Source organism: Saccopteryx bilineata, chromosome 4 (genome assembly GCF_036850765.1).
Source record: "Saccopteryx bilineata isolate mSacBil1 chromosome 4, mSacBil1_pri_phased_curated, whole genome shotgun sequence".
NCBI classification, from domain to species: domain Eukaryota; kingdom Metazoa; phylum Chordata; class Mammalia; order Chiroptera; family Emballonuridae; genus Saccopteryx; species Saccopteryx bilineata.
In genome coordinates this window covers 204702550-204714826 of record NC_089493.1, presented here as the reverse complement: position 1 = coordinate 204714826, position 12277 = coordinate 204702550, and the positions used below count along the sequence as shown (strand labels likewise).

At 41.7% G+C, this 12277-nt stretch overlaps 1 protein-coding gene and 1 non-coding gene across 2 annotated transcripts in view; one reads left to right on the top strand and one right to left on the bottom strand.

The window, feature by feature from the left end:
- Positions 1 to 2526: 2526 nt before the first annotated feature.
- The window catches only part of HOMER1 (homer scaffold protein 1), a 180958-nt gene continuing 171207 nt past the window's right edge, over positions 2527 to 12277 (top strand). The window contains exon 1 of the mRNA XM_066273654.1: positions 2527 to 4231. Coding sequence (XP_066129751.1) covers positions 4227 to 4231 — 5 coding nt within the window. The 5' untranslated portion in view covers positions 2527 to 4226. The remainder of the gene's footprint in view (positions 4232 to 12277) is intronic.
- LOC136336972 (U6 spliceosomal RNA) lies at positions 7301 to 7407 on the bottom strand. Its single transcript, XR_010731704.1, has one exon. It is a non-coding gene; the product is annotated as a U6 spliceosomal RNA (small nuclear RNA).

The following is a 12277-nucleotide window of genomic DNA, read 5'->3' as shown; positions in this document are numbered from 1 at the left end:
TGGGTACATGGACATAGAGATTCCCTGATATACTAAATCCCCACACAAGCTAGAAAAAAAATTGAAAGATTATTGGCAGTATTTTCTAAATTAAAAGCATAAGCTGAAGTTAAAACATCACATAAACTTTGAGTAATTATATCACAATGCATCATTCTATTTATATAGGAAAAAGGTTGCTTTCAATTTTCATTTGACAAAAGAGCAGTCGGAAAGCCATCATGTAGCTTTGGAAATGAGAAACTAGAATGAAGGGTTAGCATTTTGAAGACAGGGCGATGGCTCATGCGCTGTGGTGACAGTGGTAAAATGAGGGGGAATAAGATTATAAACCAGAAGTCATGATAAAAGGGTAGAATGAAGTGTTTGATAATGATAAAGTGAGCTTTACTTAAGATGGACAGAAAGAGTAGGAAAGAGAGAAAAGTAATTTAGTTCAGATAAGAAATAATTTGTAGAGAAATTTTAGTTAAAGTAATAACTTAATTTATATTTCAATTTGTAGCAGCCGAGGAATGACAATTTGAAGAATGACAGTTTTATTGTTTTAATATTTTATATATGTAAGAGGTTCCATTTATTAGAAAGACAAGTTAGCACAAGTTTCTATTAATGTGATAATATATATTAAACAAATTCTCAAGCAGGGGGTTGTTTTTGATTAACCTTTGTTATAAACCTAAAAAAACCCTACTTTTAATATTTCAAATTATAAACAAGATCAGGATTTTATACTGTGAAGATAATCAGAAAGGCTGATTTAGTTACAAATTCATCCTATTTTGGCTGGTGTCCTTTAATGATGGGTTCCTAAGTTGACCAAGAAAATGTAAATGCAGAAAGCTGTAAAACCAATATTCCTTAACTAGGAATCATGTTAGTAGTTTAACATTAAAAACATTTTTAAAAAGCCACATATGGTATAAATTCTGCAGAGTTTTAGCTTCTTTCATTTTAATTGCATTGCTATCCATTTATAGCTCTTCTAACAATCACTTTATAGGTTGGTAATCCTATGTCCTGGATTTTCCAGGTCACTTCAGATTTCAGATATTTTGTCTATTGTCAAATGATGTGCCTGGATTTCAGTTTGGAGAATGTGGTCACTTAATTTATAGTCTAACTCTGAGACAGCAATGGCCTTTGGCATTATGCAGTAATTCTATTTCTGGGTCATGACTCAAATCAAATCAAAGTTCATTATTTAAGTCTACCTAATAAACTATTAAATAACAAGGACATTTTAAAACTTCACAGTAATTCACAGTTTGAAAAGCACTCATAATGATTTATTATACTCACGCACACAGCTAGTAAACCTATAAATGACCATTTAACCTTGCCTTTTGTTAATATATATATATTTAAAGGGGGACTTGGTGGTCTTTCTTGTTTATAATTTCCATAGACTAAAACTTTTTTTGTTTTTTAGCGGGGGGGGGGGGGGAAGGAGGGAGATAGGAAACATCAACTCTGGTTGCTTCACTTTAGTTGTTCATTGATTGCTTCTTGTACATGCCTTGACTGAAGGGGCCTCAAGCCAAGCCAGAGACCTTGGCCTTCAAGCCAGACACCATGGGATCATGTTGATGGTCCTACTCTCAAGCTCCCCCATTGTGCGCTCAAAGTGGTGAGCGCACAATGACCCACCCACCACCTCACTTAGGGGGCGACCTCTGGGTTGGAACCTGGGACCTCATAATTCCATCTCATTGCTCTATCCACTGCGCCACTGGTCAGACTGAACTCATATTCTTGATAAACTAGAATTGAGAGGTTATACCGGCATTTGCTATGGCTATGATGATAATAACTATGAGTAAATTTTCCAAATTAAGATTGACTCATTGTCCTATACCAAAACATTGCTGCTTTGCAAATAAAAACATTTAGATCATTTGATGGCCTTCTCCCTTCTCCACCATTAATTACTATAACATTATGTGTTCACGGCTCTGCTCTTTTTTCTTTGGTGCTTTAGGTAACCATTAAGCGAGGAGAAAAAGTTTTAAAGTCTCCTGTGTCCAGAATGGCATTTAGTAATTCTTTCGAAAATTAAGGTAATTTTCCCCAAGTCTTGTTAGAAATAATCTATCACTAGTGATCAGGCTTTCCTCCCACATTTCTGTGCTGGTTTTGGGACTTGGAAGCTTGGGCATGCTGCTGCAACAGAGGTGCAAGTGGGAGATAGGTGTACAGCACCCGCTTGATACTTCAGCACTGTTGCTATGAATGATTCACTCGCGTTTGGCACTTGTGTTGCAAGGAAACCTCGGCTGCTTCCTTCTCCGAGTTCCTCTCGGGCTGCCTCCTATACTCTGGCCTTTAAGCAGAAGCGAGAACAGGTGGGCACAGAGGAACTCGCGGAATCCTCCTCCCACCCCCCCGCCGCTCTTTCCCTAATTTAGCAGTACTTCCGGCCGCGTGACATCATCCCCCGCACCCCGGTGACGTGAGCGGCGGGTGACGTGGGTGCGGAGAAGAGCGCGCTGACGTTGCTATTTAAAGGTCCTGCTGCGGGGTGGATGGAGACACAGCGCGAGCTCCTGGGGTTGGGTGCGGAGGCCGAGGCTGTGGCCGCCGGGAGCGGGGCCGGGAGCCCGCGGAGGAGCAGAGCGCGCGGGCCGCCCGCCGCCCGCCGCTAGGGGAGGGGGGCGGAAAAGAAGGAAGAACGGACTGACGGGCCCGCCGGCCGGACTCGCTCCGCACGCGGGGCGCCTCGGGGCCACCAGCGTCCCCGCCGTCCTCCCGCCGGGCCCCCGGGACGTACAGCCCCAGCCCCTGGCCGCGGCCCCGTGGCGGCGGCCTCCTCTCCCCTCCCGTGAGCAGGGGGGGAGCGCTCTCGTCCCCGTCGTCCCCGCCCGTCCGCCTCCCACCCCCTTGCAGCCTGCTCCGCCGCCGCGCTGCGCTCACGCGGGCGGCTGACCCGGGAAGGGGCGCTCTGCGAGCGTCCGGCGGGGGCGGAGGCAGCGACGGGCACAGGGCCGCCCGAGTCGGCGCTGCTCGGCTGAGCGGGCGCTGCAGGCCGGCGGAGGCGGGCAGCGAGGGACGTGTGAGGCGGCGGCGGGGCCCGGGGACTGGGGAGCGGCGCGTGGCGTCCGCGGAGCCTGAGGGCTAGGGGTCGGGGTGCCGGAGCAGCCGCTCGCCCGTGGCTCCGAACCCCGCTTCCTTGACCGCCGACGCAAAATCAGCCGCCCGCGGGCGGGCTCCCGTCGACCCTCCGGCTCGGTCCTCTGCCCGCCCCGGAGCTGGGGGCAGGGTGCCGGGGACAGCGTGAGGCTTGGCTCTCTGATTCATTCATTCTCCGCCGACGGGAGCCTCCGACCTGCTGCGCTCCGGAGAGGAGGGAAGAGCGGGCAGCCGCGAATGAAGGGCCGAGCGGAAGCCGGGCTCCATTGTGCTCGGGAGCGGGGGGCAGGAAGGGGCTGAGGGAGGTGGGGTCCGGCCCCCTCCCCCTGCTGTCCGGCGTGTGCTGCACCCTCAACCTGCCACCAGCCTCGAAATGGCTCCGCTTATTCTCGGGAAACTGAATCGATCCTGCCCAGCCTTTTCTTTCTCCTCCCCACCATTTCTCTGCTCCGAGTTTTAGGGGAAAAATTTAAAAGACAGATACCAATGTGGAGTGCCGTGCACGTCACGAGCTGCCGAGTTTGCACTTCGAAGAGATTTTTCTATATAGCTTTTTCTAACGTGAGTGCAGGGAAGCATTGGCAATACTGCTTTTAGGGTTTCTATCTTCTCGTAGAGCTCTCTATAAAGTGCACGTCGCATTGGCTTGCACGCTCCACCCCCAGGGACCCGGTGTGGTAGAGAAATTTGAACCCGCAGCCTTAGTAGCACCGAAAAGACCGAGTTACCTGGCTCCGTGAGTGGAGGAGGACATGAGCGAAATGACAACCGAAATCATTTTTTATGGGACTCTCTGATGCTGGATTCTGCGTTTCCCGACGCGTAGATTCATTTTTGTGGAATAGAGTTGACCGCTGTCTCCTCCGCGCAGCATTTTAACTCTAAATGCCACCTCTGTTTGAACACTTGGGCATTTACGAGAGAGAAATCATTTTACAAAAGGCAACTAATTGAATTGTCAGCATTTCTGAAATACCTCCAGAAAAGGATCTCGGGGGGTGGAAAAGCAACTGCGAAATAGCAGACGGAGAAATTCCTCTGGAAGTTATTCCGTAGCATAAGAGCAGAAACTTCAGAGCAAGTTTTCATTGGGCAAAATGGGGTAAGAATTTTTGTGCTTAACACAGCTTTGAACATGTGCATGTGTGTGTGTGTTATTTAGACGTGGTGATTGTGTTTTAATGTTTTGAAACAAATTTTTTACCTTGCTAAGCTGGTTGTACTTTTAAAATATAGATGTGTTAACCTTTTAACAAGTTTTTTTTGTTGTTGTTGTTTGTTTGTAGAGTGACACCGGAGGTCATAAATAAGAAACAGACGTTAGTAATATTTAAGAAGACAACACACATTGCACTTCACTGGTCAAACTGCCGCATCAGTTTGTAATCAAAATCACGTCTTAGGTTTTGTTGCTGGAATCTTTCAGAGAAGTACATTACTGCATTCTCTCAGTACTTTGAGAATAATCGGTTGCACAAAGGAACAATTATAAAGTAATGAGTGGTTAGACCACAGTCCTTGAAAATGAGCCAGTGCAAGTTGTTACCCTCACTGTGCCCTCTGCTTTGCCCTTGAATATCCAAAACTAAAATGTACAGAATTGATTTATTGGGGCCTTGAAATGAAAATCTGAAAGTCTTACAGATGTGGTCTCCACAGTGCCGGTGCACTTGGTAAGAGATCAGAGCTTGAATAGGAAAGAGATTTTTAATTGAAAGAACTTGTTCATTTCTTGTTATTTGTTTTTAATCTCAGGTCTTAAGTTTGTGTTAACAATGTCAAATCTTCACCTTCTTTCAGATCCAAAGTCAACCAAGAGTGCATTTTCCAGCCTTGTATTAACTCTTTAACCAGTAAATTGATAAAATGCTAGTGACTTCCTAATTTAAGCCAGAAATCTTTAATATATTAATGGAGTAATGACCTAGTCATTTCATCTACAGATGGCTGATGCTGTTTATCAGAAAGAAACTTCTAGAATTTTCCCTTTTTTGTGTGTGGTGGTTAAACAAAAACACCTACATTTTAGTTAGGGAACAGCAATCAAAAGGATGCACTTTGGAATTCATTGTGACAGTTTAGGGATGTTATGCACCTAAACTTACTTTTTGAAATTTTCAGAGGAAGGTTCTTTGATACTACCCTACTACCCTTATGTTGGAGTTAGAATTTTAAGTTTACTAACTTGAACAAGTTTGCAAATGTAGAAGGTATGTTATAGGAGGCCTTCATCAGAAATTGATGAGGATGATGATTTTAAAATTGAAAATTAATGATAATATATCTACCTTGCATGATTTGCGATATTGCTAAGAGCAATGAAGATACCTCATTCTATTTCTAGAGCTTTGTGATCTGAGGCAAATTAACCTGTATGGACTCTGTTTTCTGATATGTAAAGTAAAGGACTTATTAGATGGGTTTAAAAAAATTTCCAGTCTATAAAAGTGAATTTTTTTTTCTTCTCTTTTCTATTTTGATGATTACTAGTTGGTCTCTTGAAATAAATCTTTTGACAGAGAGATTGTTTTCTCTAAGTGGTTTTAAAGCATGTAAGCTGGAAAATAATGGCATTTGAAAAATGTTTTGGATGAATTGCACCAATTTTAATGAGAAAATACTGAAAAATACCACTATTCAAACTTTTGTAATCTGGCTTCTCTTAAGAATCTATAGCTCTTTTGTTTAAAACATGTCAGAGGGGAGGAAAAATCAAGTGGCAGTTTTTGATGTTGAAGGCTGCATTCTCTGGATGGTAGAATGGTGGCATCATAGAAAAAAACTGTTTTCCACAACCTTGAATCTGCATGAATGCTCATCATTTTGCCAAGGGAAGTTTGGGATGAACTTAATACAAGGGGAACTGTATTTAATATGTGAAAATAAGCCCCCACACATAGTACACATTTTAGATACAGTGTAATTAAATTTGTTTATAAACTATTTACTCTTTTCTTAATAAAGTCTTAAAAGTGGACTGGAGAGGAAAAGGAGTGTTAATGTCATTATTTTACTGAATATCTATATTTGGGGCTATGACTTTCTCATTGATAGACTTGCTTCAGCTGAGTTGTCAAGAGAGGAGGGACAGGTGGAAATAAAAGAGCATACAGAGAAGGCATTTGTGGAAGTTTCTACATTTGGTAGGTGTTTATACCTAATAAGTGAAGTAAGCATAGACTTCTGCACCTATTTAAGACAGAAATAAACAGAGCAGTAAATGGTCTTAAAGTTTTACCCAGAGAATTCTGAATTACCTTCCTCTGACAAGTATCTAAAATTTCATACTGTGGTTGAAGAGTTTCACATATTATGAATATATCTTTGACTAATGCTAGAGTATAATAATTTATCTTTGCCTTAATTATGGATAAAGTGCAAGTCTAGGGGCAAAGTTAAGCAAAATGAATTATTTTGAAAGGAAATGGGTGATTAGACAGAAACAAAGGTGGCTCCTGTAGTACATGAACAGTGGTGAAAAGGGAGAACAGCTGAAACTGACAGTTGGCAGAGTCTGTCAAAGTTCCTTGGATGCTGCCTGCACTGTTTTTAATTACAGTGAAGGCAGCTGAAGTATTGGTTTGTGAAATAGGTGTATCAGACCTACAAGAATTAGAGCATTCATGTATGTAAGATAAGTCTACAAAAAGCTTCGAAGCTGGGTTAGAAGCCCATTAGGTATGACCTCCCAGCCCTCCAAGTCGTATCTGATAATGAGAACAGTGAGTCAGTAGCTATTTCAGAGCTATTAGAGTAGGCAACGGAAACCAAATAACTTCAATGAGTTATTTCATGCTACCTTTTGTTTTGCTTAGCTCTTTTTGGCAATTTAGTGTCATCAGTGAGGGAATGGAGAATCCTCCCTTCCCCTACCCTCCCTGAGAGTTATTTATAAAATGCGATTCTCCCTGCTAATGAGATCTGATAATGCTGTTTCTGATTTATCTCACCTGCCAGTGGGAACCTCTGGAAAACCTCTTCTCCACCTTTCCTTAGATAAAACTTCCTGAAGCATGGAAGTGGGTGCTGCTGCATTGCAACCTGAACTGAGTCCGTTTGCTGAGAGAGGAAGCTGACACCTCCTCTTTCTGCTTCAGGCTAGTGGGTGCTGCTCTTGGGGAGCTAGTGTAGCAAAAATGAGGAAGTCTTGATCCAGCACTGCATTATGAACAGGTGTTGTTGCAAAGGCAACCATTTGTGTGTCATCCTTGCGCAGGGGCCATGCTAATCTTCTCTGTATCATTCCAATTTTAGTATGTGTGCTGCCGAAGCGAGCACTCAAAGGCAACCATTTGTAACAGAGAAGGTAGATGCAAGCCCTTAATTTTTTGTTCATTTTACTAATTTGAACCCCTATCATATGGCATGTGCAGTAGCTCAGTGCAGTTGATCGAGAGACTAGTAAAATGTATTCCCTCAGAGATTATAGGTTAGAAGTTGGGAAGACAGTCAAGCCTAAAATGAAAAAGTACAGTGGAATGTCAAAGGGACTATAGTGTAGGTGATAGTTCCTCATAGAGGAATTCAGAGTGTGTATGTCATTAGCTGCCAACGGAAAGATAAAGGTTTTGTGGAGGAAGTAACGTGTATTAAATGTGAAAGAGGAGTATAGGTGGGCCTGTTGACAAATGAGAGGGCATTCAAGGCAGAGCGAATAGTATGACAACACAAAGACATAGAGCTATAAGTTTGGCATGATGAACTTGGTTTTTTAGGGTTTAGCAAGAGATAAGTTTAGAGCCTTATTCAGGTGAGAGGACCTTGTAGACCAAACAAAAGTGGGTGTATTTCAAGGTTTTTTTTGACAATGATCCATTATACTAAGACAGTTTTACCTCAGAATCTAGTAGTGCACACGTATGTAAATGTTACGTGTCATGAAATAATGCTCTTTGTGTGATACATTCTCATATTTTCTCTTTTTAAGAAAAAACGGGCCCTGGCCAGTTGGCTCAGTGGTAGAGCGTCGGCCTGGCGTGCGAAGTCCCCGGTTTGATTCCCGGCCAGGGCACACAGGAGAAGCACCCATCTGCTTCTCCACCCCTCCCCCTCTCCTTCCTCTCTGTCTCTCTCTTCCCCTCCCGCAGCTGAGGCTCCGTTGGAGCAAAGGATGGCCCGGGCGCTGGGGATGGCTCCGTGGCCTCTGCCTCAGGCGCTAGAGTGGCTCTGGTCGAGGCAGAGTGACGCCCAGGATGGGCAGAGCATCGCCCCCTGGTGGGCGTGCCGGGTGGATCCCCGTTGGGCGTATGCGGGAGTCTAACTGCCTCCTCGTTTCCAGCTTCAGAAAAATACAAAAAAAAGGGGGAAAAAAAAAAAGAAAAAACGATGGTTGAGACTCAATAAATTGATGGTAGCAACTGGTAATTTGCAAAACACTGCTCTTGCTGTGTGAAGCACTAAAGGGTTTTAAAAAGCACAGTATTTCCATGAACAGTTAGGGAAATAGGGTGAGAAAACAGCTTTAAGAATAATTTCAAATTTGGTTTTGTATGTTGTGTCCTGTGGGAACCCCAAGCCAGAGCAATGAACCCTGGCTAGGTAGGGTAAGTAGATAAGCTTGGCAGGGTCTGGGGCCTGGAAAATTATGTGGTAGAGGGAGGGAAGGATGCTGATGAGTTGTGAGTGGTTGTTTGAGCTGGACTTTTTCAGTATTAGGGCATTTCCTGTACAGAGGTAAAAATGTAGGAAATGGCAAGGTAATGTTCCTAGCAGAGCTGTTCACTCAGGTGGGCCACAAAGCAGTGAATTTGGGACTTTAAAGGACTTTCTAGCTCGCATACAAACCACATGGAGTGTAAGAGTGAGAACACTTTAAAAATTCTACGATGCAGGTAATTAAAGAGTATTTGGAGTTGTCAGTAAGATTTGCCTTGTAAGCTGAAAAGTTATTTGTTCTGTGGCTAACATAGAATTATACATATATATTAGGACAGGGGTCCCCAAACTTTTTACACAGGGGACCAGTTCACTGTCCCTCAGACTGTTGGAGGGCTGGACTATAAAAAAAACTATGAACAAATCCCTATACACACTGCACATATCTTATTTTAAAGTAAAAAAAACAAAACGGGAACAAATACAATATTTAAAATAAAGACCAAGTAAATTTAAATCAACAAACTGACCAGTATTTCAATGGGAACTATGCTCCTCTCACTGACCACCAATGAAAGAGGTGCCCCTTCCAGAAGTGCGATGGGGGCGGGATAAATGGCCTCAGGGGGCCGCATGCGGCCCGCAGGCCGTAGTTTGGGGAGCCCTGTATTAGGAGGACATCAACCATAAGAAGAGAAGAGTTTGCATATTTTGACATATATATTGTGAAATAATTACCGTAGTAAGTCTAGTTAACATTGGTCACCTTACATAGTTACAACTGTTTTTTTCTTGAGAACTTTTATGAAACTAGGTTTATTTTTGAATATGTTAATAATTAACACTCTTGCTGAAATTTTGGAATAACTCCATTTCTTTTTTGTTTTTAAGAGGTTTTTCTAGGTAATATATTATACATGGATAAGGTCATCCTTGCTCTTTCTAAATGTCCCTCTTTGCCCCAATCTATACCCTATTGTACCTATAAACTTACCGTTCCATATAGGGAATTGTTTTAACTGGTTTCTTTTTGCTTTTATTTTCTCTTACCCTTTTGAGTTCATCCTCCTTTCTGTTGTCCCAGTGATACAGGCAGGGATAACAGGGGACTCTCAGGGCTTTTCCCCTGGCTACCACACATCCCACTTAAAGGTAGTGGAAAAAAAATTTAAGCCCACTCACACCTCCAAACTTCTGTCTTCCTGACTTTGCTCCAGTAATTTCCTTCTTACCTCCCAGCTTGTTTGCTTCAGTGTTGGGATTGGCAGTGTTCATCTGAGCCCCACTTTTCACACACACACACAAAAAAAAAATTGGAAGAGAAATTTTCTTTTCCAAACCTGGTGGTGATAGGTTAGGTGGGCCATCCACTTTCAGCTGACAGGTAACATGATCTCTGTATGAGATAGCAAGTTGTGTTATCATGCCAGGATGTAGAAATATTTAAATTTATAAATACAATTTTATAATGTCTTTTTAAAAAACTGGATTTGATTCTAGAGTTTTAAAGATGAAAAAAAATTTTTCCATAGTTTTTATATTCAGCAGGACACAAACTAAATGAGAGGAGGAGAATCAAGATTATGGTACTTGAGTATTTGTGCAAAGCTCTTTGTTAAGACTATAATCAGTATTGGTTACATTAAGTATCTATGTATATTAACTTTTGGGAGGAGCAAATTCTATTAGAGCTGGGATCATTTGGGAGACAGTGGATGTGGTATATAATGTTTTTTGGCTCTGGCCTGAGGTTTTTATAAGGATGAAATACTGATCATGAGTGGCACATTAGAATATGATTGTGTAATTCTTGAAAGCAAAGTATATTATGTCATTTTGATTAGTCACATTGTGTAGACATTAATCTCTTTTAAAACCATCCTATTGATTCTATTTTTCTTTCTTCCACATGTAATTTTCTTCTTTATTTTGATTTCCTGGGTCTTAAAATTACTAAACTTTCACAACAAACTTGCAGACCAATCATAAGCAAATAAGTGTATATACAAAAAACAAACAAACCCTTTAAAAAATATATTTAAAGGTTGTGTTTATGGGAAATCTCTTAATTTTGGTTAGTACTATAATTTATTAATTTGATAATTTTGAAATGAAGCCACAATATAAATCTAATTAGTGTGACTTTCATTTTTGGGGATTAGAGAATCATGGAAGTTGATTTAGGCTAATTACCTGAAATGTTGTTCATGGCAGTTAAGGGTTTGACAGATGTAACTATTAATATATACATAGTTTGTAAACTCAGTTTAGTTTTTATTTTTTTTTATTTTTTTTATTTTTTTATTAAATTTAATGCAGTGACTTTGATAAATCAGGGTACATATGTTGAGAGAAAATATCTCTAGATTATTTTGACATTTGATTGTGCTGTATACCCCTCCTGCAAAGTTAAATTGTCTTCTGTCACCTTCTATCTGGTTTTCTTTGTGCCCCTCCCCTCCCCTAACCCCTCTCTCCTTCTTCACCTCCTCCCCCCTCCCCCAACCACCCCGCCCCTGTTGCCATCACATTCTTGTTCATGTCTCTGAGTCTCATTTTTATGTCCCTTCTATGTATGGATTCATCTCAGTTTTTTTTCTGATTTACTTATTTCACTCCGTATAATGTTATCAAGGTTCATCCATGTTATTGTAAACGATCCGATGTCATCATTTCTTATGGCTGAGTAGTATTCCATAGTATATATGTACCAAAGTTTTTTAATCCACTCGTCCTCTGCCGGACACTTGGGCTGTTTCCAGATCTTCGCTATTGTGAACAATGCTGCCACAAACATGCGGGTGCATTTCTCCTTTTGGAGCCGTTCTATGGTGTCCTTGGGGTATATTCCTAAAAGTGGTATAGCTGGGTCAAAAGGCGGTTCGATTTTCAGTTTTTTGAGGAATCTCCATACTGTTTTCCACAGTGGCTGCACCAGTCTGCATTCCCACCAGCAGTGCAGGAGGGTCCCCTTTTCTCCACATCCTCGCCAGCACTTATTCTGTGTTGTTTTGTTGATAAGCGCCATTCTGACTGGTGTGAGGTGATATCTCATTGTGGTTTTAATTTGCATTTCTCTAATGATTAGTGATGTTGAGCATTTTTTCATATGCCTATTGGCCATCTGTATGTCCTCTTTGGAGAAGTGTCTATTCATCTCTTTTGCCCATTTTTGGATTGGGTTGTTTGTCTTCCTGGTGTTGAGTTTTACAAGTTCTTTATAAATTTTGGTTATTAACCCCTTATCAGACGTATTGTCAAATATGTTCTCCCATTGTGTAGTTTGTCTTTTTATTCTGTTCTTGTTGTCTTTAGCTGTGCAAAAGCTTTTTAGTTTGATATAGTCCCATTTGTTTATCCTGTCTTTTATTTCACTTCACCGTGGAGATAAATCAGCAAATATATTGCTCCGAGAGATGTCGGAGAGCTTACTGCCTATGTTTTCTTCTAAGATGCTTATGGTTTCACGGCCTACATTTAAGTCTTTTATCCATTTTGAGTTTATTTTTGTGAGTGGTGTAAGCTGGTGATCTAGTTTCATTTTTTTGCAGGT